This window comes from Fundulus heteroclitus, chromosome 3 (genome assembly GCF_011125445.2).
Source record: "Fundulus heteroclitus isolate FHET01 chromosome 3, MU-UCD_Fhet_4.1, whole genome shotgun sequence".
Classification (NCBI taxonomy): domain Eukaryota; kingdom Metazoa; phylum Chordata; class Actinopteri; order Cyprinodontiformes; family Fundulidae; genus Fundulus; species Fundulus heteroclitus.
The window spans coordinates 8,122,861-8,140,635 of record NC_046363.1 but is presented as its reverse complement, the minus strand read 5'-3'; the positions used below and the strand labels follow the sequence as shown (position 1 = coordinate 8,140,635).

Here is a 17,775-nt window from a genome sequence, read left to right as displayed (position 1 = left end):
TTCCTCAAAAGTTCTCCTACACATTCAGAACATTTGTTCCTGCTAAAACTCCTTGATGTCCTCCATCTGCTACACCATCCCTTACAGCAGGAGTCGTGACTCCTCTGACATGTTTCTACCCTGTTTTCTAGAAGCCAAGGGTGAGGGATTTTGAGAAAAACACACAGACGAAAAAGACATTCTCAAAGAATTTAGTTTCCACTGTTTTCACAGGAAAGAAAAAAAAAAAAAACCACGACAAGGCCAAGCAGCTGAACAAGCTCAGTCCACAGGAGCAGTGTTCAGACTGCAGCAACAACGCTGGCATCCTGGCACAGGTTTTTCGGCGCGCGTCGACGTCTCTCCGCGTTGCGAGGATTCCCGAACTGGCAGCTTTTCAGCGGGGGTTTTTAGCGATACAGTATTTACAAGACATGAGCAAGTGGGAGCGCTGTAACAGACGGCGCCGAACACGGCGCTTTCAATTATTTCTCACAGCATTCATGAAAATAGAAGCGCAGCGGGGAGTACAGTACGAGCGACCAAACTATAAAAAGAAGCGGAGCATAAGAAAAAAAAAAAAAAAGAGAGAGAGAACTCCCTAGCTAATCTAAACGGGATGTGCTGGAGCTGGTGAAGAGCTCAGAGTGGTGCAAGTCTCAGAAAAATGAGAGACAGAGACGGTGTGTTGGAGCGCAGACAGCGTGAGCCGTGATGGGGAGAGAGAGAGAAAAAAAAACGGTGCATAAATAATTAGAAGGAGGTCGAAGTTGAGATTTGATTGCATTTTGAGAGTCTGTTTCGAGAGTGAAACTGGTCTGACAACCTCAGCAGGGGGGCTCATACAATTAGATCCATATTTAAGAAGCAAGGGAGAGGACTTTACAGCAGCTCCTGGCAGCTTTATACAGTGTTTTATATGACCACTGCATAACGTGTTAATAGCTGCTAGTTAGCATGAAGAGCAGTTTAAGCTGATGAGTGGTTTATTGCCACATGGACTAAACATCCACATCAATGCACTGTAGGCGTTGAAGGCGGTGCTGAACTGGAAGTGAGCATCTTTAGACCCAGTGACGACTCTGTTGTTTAAACAATGGGTTCATGGCCTATAACTGGTATGCAGTCATATTCAGTACATTAGAGAATTATTGAAAATTTCAATTATTTCAATAACTCAATTCACTAAGGTAATCCAATCTTATAGCTTAATTACACACATATTGATGTTTTCAGGCTTTTGTTTCTGTTAACAATGCTTTTACTCACAGCCAATGAAAACACAATCTTTAAGATTAGAGTGTGATATCAGACCAATAAACATTTTTAATACATAAATGTGGGCTTAATGACAAGCTTGTTTATTTCCTACCTAATGGTGGTAAATTAAAAAAGGTACTTTTAATTTTATGAGTCTCATCAGGTCCTATATCCTCCTTTATTGAATATGACTGTATATGTGGTTTAAAAGCACACTTTTTAACTAATTATCATAGATTGATATCCGTAGCGTTTTTGAGTTGACAATAATTTCCATGAAAAAAAAAAGGAGAGGAATGAGATGAGTTCAAAATGGGCTCTTGATTACTTAGACGCATCTTTACAAGACGAGCTTTAATTCAACCCACCTATTATGCAAAAAATAATATAAAACACAAGTGCATGATTTTTCATGTGCATCACTCATGGTTTTACTGTTGTTGCAATAACCGTTATGACTTTTTTTTTCTCATCCAAATTAAACTTCCAAATATATTCTGCCAGGGCTGCATCATCTATGTGTTATGGGTAACTTGCTTGAAGAAGAGATGCGCCGACAAAAAACGGCCGGTGACTGGGATCAGAAAATATTTAGCCTGATCCGCTCGGTCGGAAACCAAATAAACAAAACTATCTTTCTCCAGTCAGTGAATTTACTGCGCTAAGCAATGCTAAGTCGTACGGACGATAACACTCCGCTGTTGATGCTATTGCTGAGAAAGGAACATTTCAAGGTACATATTTTAGCATCAGTGATTACATCTGATGAGGCACAGAGATGTAAAAAGCTAATTAAAAGCAAACATTTGTGGACTAATTTGCTTTAATTTCTTTGTATGTGCGGATTACTCGGGTTGTGGCCAACATCTGGAGGGAATTTGAAGTTAACAACCCCATTAGAAACGCATTTACTGAGAAAGATATCGCTGGGCCCAATAAAGACATGTCTGTAAGTAGAAACAAATCAGAATCAACCAAAACGCCCTTTGGATGGTCAGAGCTTTACAAAGTGCAAAGATCATCAGATAGAAATGACATTCTGATTTATTTGAACTTTACCACTGCTGGCCTCACGGGCTAGCTAAGGGGTCAGCCACATGTGAAATCCTAACAGCCATGTTTGCCTTTGCTGCTGGTTAATAAAACAAATCTTATGACATTTCATAAATAGTTCTCTTTCAATTTATTCACTGCCATCTTATTTTCATTTTAAGTTATTGATCCGTCATCATCTGTGCCGCATACTGACCTGGGCCAGGCCTGTGTAAAGATAATTCATTTTAATCACAAACAGCTTCAGTAAATTTCTACTTAAAGGGACCATAGCGTGGAGCGACGTCCTACAAATGGTTTCTCTAGTTCTTGTTCAATTTCAGTGACGACTGAAAGTGGAGCGACCGCACCCAACTGACAAATCCATTCATAAAACCCTGCAGTGAGCCTGGCCACGAACGCAGTAAATCTCTTTTTTTTTTTTCCTTCATATCAGCTGGAATTGTATTTCTTTATGCTGCACAGGTATAGGTCTGGACAACTGCAGCGCTTCTTACATCGCAGCACTGCAGGATGGGAAAATACAGCAGTGTTGTTAACTTAATGGAAGATAATTCAGTCCTGATCATTTTTTTCTCTTTTTAAACTAATAAAAAAACATCTTTTGAGTGTATAGCCACATTATGACCGTCCTACTAACACTTAATGATGCCACCCAAAAAAGTCATTCGCCATTGAGTTCCCAGTTCATAGCAGGAGTATTGGTGAGACAGATGTCACTGCCAAGTAAAAAAAAAAATTAATACAAATCTGCAACAGGCAAACAAACAATTGCTGAAATTGAAAGCTTTATTATAAGATTTAAAAAAATAATCTTTAAGATGTGGACTAAACCCAACACCTCTGAGCTCTGTAACTCATCAACAGAAACAGGCAATCTTTATTCCTGCCTCAGTAGAGATGCTGTCAGGAAGAAGGATATGCTCCCATTCAGATATATTTGTTTCCCAGTTCTTCCACCATCACGATGGGACCCCCACCCCCCTCCTCCCCACCCAACGCACACACACACACACACTGACACAACCAGTCCACCAACAACCCCCAACGTAATGGATCAAACAAAGGACATTATTTGTAGGCCAAGTCTTTTTCTGAGTGTCTCTCTCCTCGGCTCTGCATACCAATCCAATACAGCCCAAGGAAAAAAAGGCACGCTGTGAAACGTTTCTGTGTGTGTGTGTGTGTGTGTGTGTGTGTGTGTGTGTGTGGACTGGGGGTTGGAAGGTCTGTTTGCCTCTCCGCCAAGCATTGATTTATCCTTTTCTCCAATTTATTTCTCCTCCTTGCTCCTACAATCCATTCAGATCTGCCTCTAGGGGAGGAACTTGGGGTAAAGACGTTGTCAGACCTCGCTGCTGCCTCCTAACACCGGCTCAAAACTCATCTACAGGCCCAGGGAGCGTGCACCTCTGCAAGGACATGTTAGCCAGAAACACCCCACCACACACACAGACACGCACACACACGCACACACCTTTCCTCTAAGGGCAAACTTTTATCAGTGCTACAATTGGTTTTATAATGCTTTACAACTGACACAGACAGAAGGTGAGGATAAATCTCAGTCTGAATTGGATCCACTGAAATACTGAGCGGAGAGATAATTGGCTGCGGAGTGTTATACGCTGGTCTTTTTTGGAGTAACAATTGTTGCTGGATGGCGTCTAATTGTTGCTCATAATCAGAACCTGGCTCTAAACAGAAGCTGATCTGACCACAATAGCAATCTCTGTCGTCTCAATACGACTGTCTGATCCCTATCTCTGCCTGTATGATTCTGACATTTTAGATCCTATTACTCAGACTCAAGGATTTGTGTCCTAATGCCTCGCCAGTGACGACAGAGCTGAACAGAAACGCTGCATGTGCACAAATCCCCCCGTGATACCCCTACGTACAAACACATACAGTCCCACACAGACACACACACACGTTCAGCCGTATAGAAAGATCTGAGAGCCATTCGTCAGTGTCACTGTGAGCGACGCCTGGCACATCCTTACACCTGAAGTTGATCAATGCAGAAATGTCCAGGGGGAAATTGAAATCCATAGGAAATTAGGCGGTCCCAGTGATTTATTGGAACAGTAAATCACAGTGCGCGTGTGTGTGTGAGACGTGCATGTTTTACCTCTGTGTACCGTACTGTACCTTGTGTTTGGCTGGCAACGTGATGTCGTCTGCTTGCACTTTCCTGTCCCTCTCCATTTGGTAGACCCACTGAATCAGATCCAGAGGAGGGGAGCTGTCCCTCCTGTACAGCCCACCGTGAGGGACGGGGTGACGCCACCCCATGGACACAATGCTCTGCAGGGGCACCTCTAAAACAGAAAAGGGAACGATAGAGACTGTGTTAAACACAGTTCATGTATATCTTTGTTGGAATTTAAACTCATTCTCTGTCACTGATTGAAATCCAACAAACGTAATAATATATACTGTACTATTCCTGTGGATAATTTTTCTATTGTTAATTATAGAGCTACATGTTTGCTACATCTACATCCAGAGCATCTTCTTTTAGCAGTTTCACTTGGCCCCGCCTTGCGGTGTTTAGCACTGTTTCTCTCCTAGATACAGCTATTGGCTGAGCTTTAACTGTGACGAAATGCATGTGCTCTCGTTTTCCTCTGGACTTGAGTACTAAGCGTATGAGTCGTGTTTCTCTCCTAGATGAAGCCAGTAAACAAGCTACAGCTGCCATCAAAGCTGCAGCAGGAAACCTTTGTATATATATATTTTTTTTACATATTTCTTAAACCTGTAACTATGTCCTGACAGTTAAATATGAGACAGATAAACTGTGAAGAAGATCAAGCTCCTCTGGCCAATCCCAGTGGTCCTACCGCCTTTTGCTGAAATACACCGCTCCCGGTAGGAAACAACCAATCAGGAGGAGCCAGGAGGAATTTCTCTGATTGGTTGTTAGCAGTGTCAATCACTCTTGTGTACGCACTGCTCAGAAAACAAAGACAGATAAACACTGGAGCAGCACAGCTGACTCCGCTGTGGGGGAAGTGCTGTGGAGGGAGGAGCTATGGAGGGAGGGTTGTAGCAGAGAGCAAGGGGGAGGTACCTGTAAGGTGTAAGTGCACGGTTGTCTCAAACTCCCTAACGCTTTAGTTTCTCTTTAACAGAGAAAGTACTCCTGGAAGAGTATTTCTATATTCTTTTCATGTCTCTGCTACAGGGCAGTCAAAAGTAGCCGGTCAACGGCGGCAAATCGCTGTCTATAGCAGCTCCTGCCGCCGCCTACTTTTCCCCGATTATACATCCCAAAAACCAGCTTAGCATCTGTCTCCACTGAGAGCAACATTAACGAGTGATTGGGTTCCTTGTTCCAACTGAGATGCTACTTTTCCGATCAAAACACAGACCGGTGTTATGCCGAAAAGTGCAATAAAACCGTGAGAGCCGACGTGAGTTTTGAAACTGCAAAGCTTTTTAAGCGAAGATCAAACGTGCAGCACCGCGTTCATAGACCAGTGTGATGCATTCACGAGCGTCAGAAAGCTATGGTGCATTCAGGAGCATGGGACATTTCAAACTTACAAGGAAAGAGGCATAAAACGGAATAGAACTTAACTCATACAGTAATGTATTTATCCAGAAACAGTGTGGGCTTTCTTACAATACTCAATGCTCTATAATTTTATTTCTGATATTTTTTGATTATGCACATTTGTTAGCTTTTTATTCTGAAAAATCTATAATATTACATATAATAAAATATAATATTACAGCAGCAAATTATCAAAGTTTTTCAGGGGATGCATTTTGTGTTCGTCTCTAGAATCCTCGCCGATGATATGATATCGTGTGTGATGAGTGCAAGTGAAATTAAACTGGGATAAGAGATTTCGAAAAGAGCGATATGACTGAAATAAATCCAACATGTGAATTCAATTTCAAATTCCAACCCTGTATTTTTATCATAAAAATTCGACTTTGTCCGTGAAGAAATGTTACGATCGTTTTTAGAACAGAACTCTGAATAATAATAATAAGATGAATAGACCTCACCCAATCTGATCTGTTTTATGTGGTGCTAGTAATTCAAATTAAACAACTTTTATGCAAATGGAGATTACCTTACCTTGTTAAAACATGATGATAACACCATGTGAAAAAATAATGTTTTAAGAATAATGATAAAAAAGAAATGTTTTTGAAGAATTGATCATTCACATTTTTTGCCTTTTATTGAATTTGAAACATGCACTCTGACTCTATTGTTTAAATAATCACCTGTCTTGAAAGCTTCCAAAATATATCAGGGAGAGTCTATTTTTCAAAATTCTCCCCTCCAGGGCTCGGGCACCGGCATAAATGCACCCTCCTACTTGATAGTGTGCAGCCTGCTACTTTAAAAAAGTTTGACTGCCCTGCTGCTATGTTTTCTCAAACCAGATGGCCGTTCACACTGAGCCTCTTTCTGCTGTAGGTCTCTTCCTGTTAAACGGGAGCTTTCCTCTCCACTGTCACTACGTGCATGCTCGGTATGAGGGATTGGTGCAAAGTCAACGACACAATACAAGCGAATGTCCACTGTTTCTATGTGCTCATCCAGGAGGAGTGAATGCTGCAAGTCAGTGATCCAATGCAATCTGCTGGGTTTCCCTAGAAAACTTTTTCACCAATTTTTGAACAATAAACTTGACTGTATCATTTGCTAGCTAGGAATTACTAGGAATGTGTGTACTTGACTTGGCCCCTGTCAGGGTGCTTCGATTGAATTTACTTCTTTTTGTTTTCTAAAGTGCCTTGAGATGACCTGTGTTGTTAATTGGGAATGTATAAATCAACTGGACTGAATTGTTCCTAAATGGCTTGTGGCAAACTGCAAATGAGGCTTCTTAAGACTTTGTATCAACAATGCCTTTCCTCCCCAATGTGTAATATTTCTCCTTCAACAGTACAACTGAGCGGTGGATGTGTGGAGCTCCTCCAAAGTTCCCATGTGCCTCTTGGCTGCTTCTCTGATGAATGCCCTTTATGTCCAGTCTGTCACCACTAGGTGGAGGGCCATATCTTTGTTGGTTTGCAGGTGTGCCCTTTTCTTTCCATTTTCAAAAGATGGATTGAACAGAGCTTTGTGAGATGTATAAAGTTTGAGATATTGTTCTGTAACCCAGTGCTGTTTTAAACTTCTACCCAACTTTATCTCTGACGTGTCTGGTGGGGTCTTTATGATGCTGTTTGTTCACTTATGCTCTCTAAAAACCCTCTGAGGTCTTCACAGAGCATCTGGGTGTAAATTATATATGGGGATTATGTTTACCAAATAGTTGACTCCTGAACACATTTCATTACACTGAATAAAGAAAAACACTTTAGAAAAACGTAATTTTCTTTCCATTTTGCCACTATGACCTATTTTGTGTTGGTCTATCAGATAAAATCACATTTAAAACATTGAAGTTTGTGGTTGCAGATGACTAAAATGTGAAAAGGTCAAGGTGTATGAATACTTTTGCAAAGAGCTATAAACAACCTTGTTGTTGGGCTTGTTGAAGGCTTTGGAGGCTGCTACAATGTGCCTTATGGTGGAATTGCTCAGACCTGGTCAGTCTCTATTTTATTAATGCTGCAGCTTGTTTTTCACCATAATAGGAAAACTAATAGAGATATAAAATGCTGAAAAGACTCAAACTTAGAGCTTAATGTTTTTATGCAACCCGAGGTTTCAATAGAAATAGCAAAAGTGTATAGCTATTAACCTAAAGTAGAACATTAGTCAAGGTTTTGGTGATTCATCTGCAGCGCTGAGCACTTTTTCAAGTGTTTTCCTCTAGCTGTTCAACAACAAACATTTGATAGACAAGCCATTTAAAACTAGCTTTCCATATCGTTTTGAACAGTAATTTCTATAAGCTAGCCTCATAATGGATTGGTCAACCACCTAAAGTATACCCCACCTCTCACTCTGTGGTCCTTGTGGCACCCTGGCCATCGCTTTCCTCTAAAAGACAAAGCAAGGAAAACTACTGGACTGATGTTCTTATTCAGCAATCGTTATTAAGCATTTAGGGGTTTCAGTTCCCATGTAAGTAATATTTTCACATTATTAGTGTCAGCATTAGTCATTCAGAATGACAATTAAAGAAGCCCGGGCTTGGTTATAGCATGAAACTCCAGCCCCAGGGGCAATTTCTCAAAGTTGAAGTTGATATTGAAGTTGATAAGTTGTTATTCTAGTCAAAAAGGGCAAATATGAGTATTGTTATTAAGTTTGGTTACTTCTTTAATCCTGTTCAGTGAGGGGGTTCTGCAGAATGTTCTCAACATAAAGTAATTTATTGTGACTTGAATAACTAACTTCCTTGTTTTACCCTATATATCACTGAAAGTTTTACTCTAAGTTGCTTTCTTTCCGAGTAAGAAAAATCCGAACATCGAAGGTGTCTGTTTTACCCCTTAAATGGCATCCTTGTACTTTATACTTAAACAACTAAAAGCATATCTTTTATGAAACCTGCTCATAAATGAGTAATAAACATTCAGCAGCGGTTAGTTGCGCAAGCCACTTAGGCAGAGATGTAATTTAGGCAGAAAAGTTCAGGAGAAAAAGACAGTGTGCACCGAGAATCCCCTCCACATGCAGACGAAGCCAGAGACCCTTTATGTTCTCGTTTATTTCCTTCTTTCTCCAGGTACTCTGCTTGTGTTCCTCTATCTTGTTTTTGTCCTGCTTTAATTGCTTTTTTTTCCCTTGCAGAGACGAAGAAAAGACAACAACAAGGCAGCGAGCGCTGCATCTAATGGAAAAGCTGTAATTGTGAATGGAGGCATTCATCTGGAGACATTGTCCATGAATTGCGCCGCACAATGCCCAGCACCAGGCTGCTCAGATCACCACACACACACACACACACACACACACACACACACACACACACACACACACACACACACACACACACACACACACACACACACACACACAGAACCCTCAGATCACTGGTGCTCAGAGGAAGAAAGTAGTCACACCTCCACAGGGAGAGTCACTCTTAGGAGGGGAGGAAGAGAAGGTGAGAGAACATCTACAAGGAGAGAGGAGGAGAGGAATGGGGAGGAGATGTAGGAAATTGCTGCTATGTACTATTTCAAGTGGGCTACGGCGCCGAGGAGGCAGATCAGATACACACACACACACACACACACACACACATAACAATGTTTATCGTACATAGTGAGGACCGTGCCTTGTCTTCCATAGACTTCCATTCATCGTCAAGCCTTTCTATGGCCTAACCCTGACCTTTACAGGTTTATACCCAACCCTAACCTAAACGTAATTGACGCCACAGTGCTAAACCTAACCCCTACCCTCAAAAAAAGTGAGGACAGACAAAAGGTCCTCACTTTACTTGTAAAATTAGCCAAAAAAAAATTATTTCTAACTCAGCTGCAAGTACAAGTATACACACACACACACACACACACACACACACACACACACACACACACACACACACACACTGATGATGTCTGATAAAAAAAAAAAACTTAAACACTGAGCTGCAGCCCTTGCAAGCCAAGACAGGTGCGTACAAAGAAACAAGTAAACACACATACATGAAACAAACAGATGGATGCATGCATAGCCTCATATAAAAAGACAAACATGCCAGTAGGTCTCAAAGCACACGCGCACACACACGCACGCACTCACGCACTCCAAGCAATGCAGACCCACAAAGCCTTTTACTGTAAGAAAAAAAAAGGAGAAAAAAAAAAAACAAACTTCTCATCTTGGTGAGGCGAGATGAGGCACATGTCAGCATGGTGCCTCCTGCTACGACAGAGAAACATCAGGAAACAACAACTCAATTAAACACACCATCCCTGTTCAATTACTGCCACATAATCACAGCAATTTACCTTCGCTTGCTGCACGGCCGCCAAACACACACACACACATACACACACACACACACACACACACACACACACGGTTGAGCACACTCAGGGGGGAGAGGAGAAACACTCAGGAACGCACACAAGGACACCGCTGGACCACAAAGACGAACAGGCTGAAGCTGTGGCTTCATCAGACCCCCTGTCAGAGTGAGGTCTCCCATGCACTGTCTGCTGGCTTACTGGGAGCAGAAGTGTTGCATTTAGGTACCCCAACAGAAGGACTTATGGAATCCAAGCATACAGTTATCACGGTCTAAAGGATTTCACTCCGGGTAATTAAATCTTCAAATATTTAAATAAAAAAAAAAAGCCCATGAGGAATTCTGATTTCTTAACGAGAGAGAGACAACTATACCATCAAATGGTATTTTCACTGACATGTCACAGTCTCAGCGTTAGGGAGGAGTAAAATTATTGTACTGGAACTGTTTTTTCTGACATTCTCTGAATGTGCATACATATTTGCAAGTGTACCCTGCCTAATTTTATCAAATCCTAGCACAGATCCCGCATGCAGAAAGGGTCAAGCTCCACATGTGAATTATGAAACGGTGCATTTACCAGCAATTCCAGCAAACAATCATGCTTTGATAAGTCCAGTGGCTGGAGACAATCATAACTTACACACCGATGATATTTGTTCCTAGTTTGGGTGGCCTCGTCCCCAGAATGTGAGACAAGGATCAACGAAAGACTGTAAAAAGACAAACATATTACTGATTGATAAAAGACGAGACAGTTGAGCTCACACATAAAGTCTAAGCATGTGTAAAGCATCTTTTTCTTAATAGTCCGCTTGTTAAAAAGAAGTATATAACATCCACTTATTGAATGTACTGGATGATATTCTGTCTCTGACAGCCGTCTGACCCACACCAGCTCGTCAAGATGCAGAACATCAAATCAAATAAGACTGTCCAGCGCAATATTGTGCACAACTACACATTAAAGCGATCCTGCTCACGTTATCTTGATGCTTCTAGGTGCTTCCATGGCAAAGCACTTAAAAGCTATGGGGTCCTCCAGCTGATCCGAGGCAGAGCCATCTCCCCTTTAATACCTGTGACGCAGCGCTCCCCATGTGTGAATGCTTGCATCACCAATCTCCTGCTGAAAGCTCTCGGTATCCAGAAATCCCAGCGTGGAGAGCATCTGATCTGTGAATTTCAGCTTAACTCCTCCCTTAAGCTGACTTGAACCATCACTGGGGTCGATCTAATATAAGTTGGATGTTTGCAGTTAATGACTCTGCCCCCGTGTGACATCTGTTTATCGTTCCAGTTAAAATCACAAAGGCCGCATGCTTGAACTAGACAATAAAACACTCTCAGCTATTTCAACAGCTTGCATTTGCCTGGAGAGAGTGGCAAAAAATGGCAAGCATTGAGCCCCTTCCTATTACGTGTAAAAATGTGACTAAATATGAACTATGCCATTCATCATCAATATGCAGCACAAATAATGTGCTTGTTGCACAGCAGGCTCTAATCTGTATAGGCAGAATGAGACCGAGGAGGAAGAAAGCCTTCTTCGGAGGAGAGGATGTTGTTTCCGTTCCAGAGGTGGGAGGAGATGCTTAACAATTAAATTCACATGCATTTTCTTAGTGGCTACATTTTCTGATTAGCTGTTATCAGCCTTTCAGTCATGCAGTGGCAGCGGCTACCTTAGTTAGAGAGAACCTGGACAAGTTTTGAAGAGGAGAGACTTGAAGATCAGTCATGTTTGATCTCTGCTTAAAAACACAAACGATCTGTCAGATGTTTCATCTCAGAAGGATTCCTCTGGTTCATCCGCTGCTACCTGCACAGAACTCAAATGTCTGAAACCTTGTAAAAACCAGCTGGTCCAATGCATGTGGCTTTATGAAGAAAAGGAGAAAAAAAAAAAGACATCAGACCTGGGCAATCAATCACTGCTCTCATACGTCTACACTGCTTCATACAGAGTCTCCGAGGACTGAACATAGACTGAATAAATAGCAGAGGTAAGGCACGGATACATCGGTTAGAGCATGCGGACGTAGAAACTAGGGCCGGACGATAATTCAGTTACAATATCTAGCGATCGATAGACGTGTGGTGCTATAGAAAAAAAAGAGTCAACATAAAAAGTTCAACAGCAGTTTTCCTTTACTCTAATCTATCATGTAGGCTAATACTACAGTCATTACATCCTCCCAACCAATCACAAACGCAGGCTCCGTCACCAGGCTCCGCCCCCTTCAAAGAGTTCAGAGAGCATGTGTTCTTCTTTTTTTACGAGCAGTTTTGGTAAAAAGTTGGTTGAATATTGGGTTGGGTTAGAATCCAGTGTTTGAGTATTTATGTAAAAAAAAGGTTGTTAAGCAAAAGCATAAAATTAATATGTATAATATGTTTAGAATTTTTTGATAACTGTCGATATCGATCAATATAATTTCTATTTTATCAATATGCTTTTCGTCCAGCCCTAGTAGAAAGCATGAAAGAAAGAAAGAATATTTGCCTGTACATGTAAAAAACAAACAAAAAAGAGTTTCTGAATTGAATATTAAAACAACAAATGTTTAGAAGCTGACATGTACAATGGCTCTCAAAGGTTTACAAACTGTTGTTCAAATGTAAAAAAAAAAGTGTATACCTTTTTAGACAAATGTTAAAACCTTTTCCTGTTTTCATGTGAACAATTCAGCTGAGAAAGAAAGTATAGATGAGAAAATATATAAAAAAAAATTGGAGAATCCAGTTGCATAGGTGTGTAATCCCTTTAACTAACTAAATTCCAGCATTTAAGCCTCTGTTGTAGGACTCTACCAGCATGCCACGGTGACATTTGCCTAATCTATTATGCAAAGTTTTAAAAATCTATCAGAATGTCAAATTAAGTTCTAAACTTTGGCTAGGCCTTATCAAAGCTATAAATGAAACGTAATGTGAAAAAATGTTAACCTGGTTAACCTAGCCAATTACACATATACAGTTTATTGTATTGACTACATACACAGCCTTTAGCTTCCTATGTGACAACTGGGGAGGTAATATGGCTTTAGAATGACAAGGTGTCCACTAAGTGTGATGTTTAGGGAGAAGACAGAGGGAACAGCAGCAGAATAGGAACCTGTGAGTGTTAGTGTGTGTGTGTGTGTGTGTGTGTGGACAGCAGATTGACTAACAGCTTGAACCTGGGTAGGATCCAGAGACATGGTGAGGGATATATGGATGGAAGGAGAGAGAAGGAGAGCAGGAGGGGGAAGCCATTGATTTCTCAACAGAGAGATCAACATTTTGTCAAAAAGAGAAGACGGAGAAAGACACACACCCACCCCCACACCCTGCCCTAACACACACACACACACACACACACACACACACACACACACATACACACACACACACCCCCACCCCCTGCCCTAACCAACACACACACACACACACACACACACACACACACACACACACACACACACACACACACACACACACACACACACACACAGTCAGTGAGAGAGGAGACCCCCGCTGTGGCCTTCAGGTGAAATTCCATCACTTTTCCATCATATTTCAATCTTCCGTGGCAAAGCACTTAAACGAGCCAACAACGGCTAGATTTTCTTTTCCTCTAGTCTGATTTTCAACAATATTTTGTTAAAATGAACATAGAAAGAGAAAGTAAAACTATGGTTAAGATCCTATCTGGAAAATATATTAACTTTACCAACACACAGCTCCTATTTGTACAACACAGTGTCTATCTTTGGCTACAAGGAACTCCAGCTGACGGAGACCAGCAGGACAGAGTGGTCCAGCTTCTCCTCCCTTCCAACACCCCCCCCCCAAACAAGGACACGGGTGTGGTTGCTAACAAGGTGTATGTGAGTGGAGAGACAGAGGAGGTGGAGAGACTGAGGGGCAGCGAGGGTGGGTGGGGGGGTCACACTGTAATTACACATCACAGTCCCTGCGGTCACTCGGCTGACTTCTGACCACAGCGCTTCAGCCACTGAAGCAGAGATGTCATGTGGGGAAATGAGAGGGTTTGGAGGTATTTATGAACACTTGGAAGTTACTTCAAATAACTCTTCACAATTCAACACATAGGAGCCCCTTCATTTTATATTCCACAGTAAATGTTTGAAACTGCCATCAACATATTACACAACAGATTTCTATTTTTTTCTTGCTTATTACTTATTAATTATTCATGAACTTACAGAATTTTTCGACCCGTTCAATGCTGATGTTAGCAATTAAAGTGTTTACCGGTGTTGATTTTTCAAAAAAAAGAAAAAAAAAAAAAGAGACAGAAGACTTTCAAAAATGTGAGTTTTTTGTGAGTTTGCTTCACAAAAAATCCAAGCCTCCGAGTGTCAGATGTTGGGAGCAACAGTGATGTTGATCAACTCTTATCTTTTGTGGAACGTCATTTCATCGATTACAGGCAGCCGAAAGCCATTACCGTAGGTTAGAGAAAAAAACAAAAACTATGCAAACTGATTCTTCTTGTGAGGTATTATCTGAGCCTGGGAAGAACCCTGTTTCAGGGTGTTTTTCTGTTTGTGCAAGATAGCAAAAATCTTGAAGATGATTTTTTTTAACCCAATCCCTAAATTTTGGATTTAAAGCACATGAAAATAAATACTTCTTCCCCTTATGAAAAACAGTAAAGCAAGAACATTTGAAGGACTTTCAAGACCCGGGAATAAGAAAAAATAGCAAAAATCAAATTGTGATGGTAATGTATTGAAAACATGCATTTAGAAGGAAAGCTCTTATCAAAAATGTCTAAAAGACACTGGCTCCTTAAATTAGGCTAAAAGGCAAATCAAAGACTACAAATTTGCCCCCCAAAATGCACAAACTGACCATGTTTTCCCTTCTGCCTCAACACAGCCTGAGATCTCTATCGACTCATGAAATGAATAGTTTGTCAGGTTTTTCAAGTGTGCTCAGTGTCTGTCACACTTCTGCCGCATCCCTGCCTGCTGGCATGGTCACCTCCGTTTGCACGAGTTCAAAGTACTAAAAGAGGCTGACACTTTCACATACCGAGCCTGGTCCTGTGTGGGTGGTAGGTGCCGTACAGGATGAGTGTGGCGCTAAGCAAAGCTCCTGCAACCTCCTCCTCACTCGGCCTCGCGCAGCTCCACACAGTGCCTTTGTGGTCAGTCACCTAGAAATAAACACAGCAGCAAAGATGTAATTTCTCCATCAAAAGAGATTGATGAGAAAATCGTCCAGCAGCAGAAACACATATTAGAAAAGAAGGAGGACCCGCTTGGCAGCTGTGATTTTACACTGTAAAACACTATGCTAGCACAGGTTGCAAAAAAGTTCTAGCTTACACTTTCACATCTATTTGTGTTTTAATACAATGAGATGATTTAATCCTCACTTAAATACAACCGTTAAATACATTCCAACTTTATAAGTTAAGGTCATGGGAAAGACCTCAAATTGTTTAAAAATGTCTTTATAATGCATTCCAGCTCTACTGAGAGAAACACTTGCCAGTTCTTGTAAGGTCATTGCTGAGGTTATTATGCCTTGGCGTAGTGTTAATACAGACTGGTATGTTGCAGGCCAACAAACTACCGAAGCTCCTCCTTTCATCGACGTGACGATGAATTTATCCAGTGCATGTAATTAGCGGCAGCCTGCCTCTACTTCTCCTTTTAACCCTATTGAAGCTGCAAGGATGTACTTCCTTTTTACTGTTTCTAGAGCAGACCTCTGAGCATTGAGATTTTCTTGGAATCACTAGAGATTGAAAAAAAAAAAAAAGCACAACAACTATATGCTCTTGAAAGGATGCATACTTTTATAATGTCTTTGTTATGAGTTATGCCATGGGTGCACGTATGTATAGCCTACATTGTGAGGGTTAAAGGAGAAGTCAGAAGGCAGAGGTGTTGCTGCTAGTGGGAAAAGAAATGTGGATTGGATTCTTAGGTGATGTTCACACTGCAAGGCCTTTTAGTGTGCGGCAGTTCACGTGCAACATTTTTAATCTGTTGCCGTCAGATCCTGTTAAAGTTGGATTAAATGAGACATTACTGAAAAGACTGAAGTGGCTCTGGAAAATGTCTGATCTGTATCCAATTTAGGACCACATACAAAGTTACGTTGTAATAAAAAAACATAAAAAACAAAAAACAAATTTGTGCTTCTCAGGTTTTTCAGATATTGATCACATATGGACAAAGTAGTCAGATTTCGGGTCACATTTGACTTTTTAAGTGGCCTCACTGAGGTCCCTTCAGGTTCAGCTTCAGTTTCACAAGGACGGCCCACTTCTAACAAAAGTTGGCATGAAATATGAGATAGCAGGCTAGATTTTAAGGTAAAGATACACAGCATGTGGACATATTGGCTTCTTTATGTTTTAAATCCTGACAGGAAATAAAAAGGACACATGTTATTCTTGTTATTTAAGAAATATTTTATCTCTAGAAATGTTATTTTTTCCCACCCAGTGGCACATGAACAGGCAAGAAATTAACTTGTGAAAATACAGATGTAGATTTATCAGTTGGATTTCACTTATTCGATGTGGTAGCTAAATGAAGAAACATTTCACTTTGCATGTCCACATTGTCTGCATTTTTAGTTTTTTTCCTTACTCTCTGCTATGACTGCAGCAGCACACAGAAACATTTCTTACATTTCTCACAGTAGGAGAAATACATACGAAGCTACAGGATTGTGTTAGCTTACTTAAGGCCTAATCCACCTGTTTAACATAAATGGACACATGCAATAGTCAATTATTCAACGTTAGCTGAGGAAATCTGAGACCAGGAAGCACATTACATACAAAATCAAAACACACTGATGTGCACATCCCCGCTCTCCAACGCTATTTGCTTTGAAATATTAAGTAACAAGCAGAGAGGAGTAAATGTTTTTATCTATGACATCATTAAAACTGTCATTCTCAGGTGGGAAAATATACCTCTGTTATATAAAATGTTCTTACCCCTTGAACTTAACATTTTACCAAATTATAGCTACAAAACTTCAATGTGTTTTATTTGGATTTTATGTGACAAACCAAAACATAGTAGTGCCTAATGTTTAAGTTAAAGGAACACTTTTTGACAAACTGCTTTGTAAATACAAAACTGAAAATTGTTGTGTGCATTTGCATTCAGTCTCCCCAAGACGATGTTTAGTAGAATACCCCTGTTGCTCGTCTTTTATGTCTCTACCGGCTCTGAACATCCAGAGACAGATTTCTTTTGTCAGTTATTCTTTGTAAATTAGCTCAAGCTCAGACAGATTGATGGAGAGAGTTAGTTAGCTCCAAAGTTTTGCCGTAGAGTCCCCATTGGGTCCAGCCTTTGACTCGACCATTTTAAAACATGAAACATCACCATTGTAGCTCTTGCTGCATGTTTAGGTCTGTTGTCCTGTTGGACAACAGACCTCTCCACAAAATCACAAAATCATGTCACCACCAAGTTTAAATCGGGATTATGTGTCCAGGGTGATGTGAAGTCACTTTTCCGATCAGCATAGTCTTTTGCATGTAGAGCAAATGGTTCAGATTTGGCCTCCTCTGACCAGAACACCTTCC

At 40.9% G+C, this 17,775-nt stretch overlaps 1 protein-coding gene across 1 annotated transcript in view; it reads right to left on the bottom strand.

Annotated features, from left to right (window-relative positions):
* The window catches only part of LOC105933404 (neuroendocrine convertase 2), a 157,854-nt gene that overhangs the window by 5,733 nt on the left and 134,346 nt on the right, over positions 1–17,775 (bottom strand). Inside the window, exons 12-13 of the mRNA XM_036127483.1 lie at positions 15,246–15,369; positions 4,447–4,616 (exon numbers count right to left, since the gene is read on the bottom strand). Coding sequence (XP_035983376.1) covers positions 4,447–4,616; positions 15,246–15,369 — 294 coding nt within the window. The remainder of the gene's footprint in view (positions 1–4,446; positions 4,617–15,245; positions 15,370–17,775) is intronic.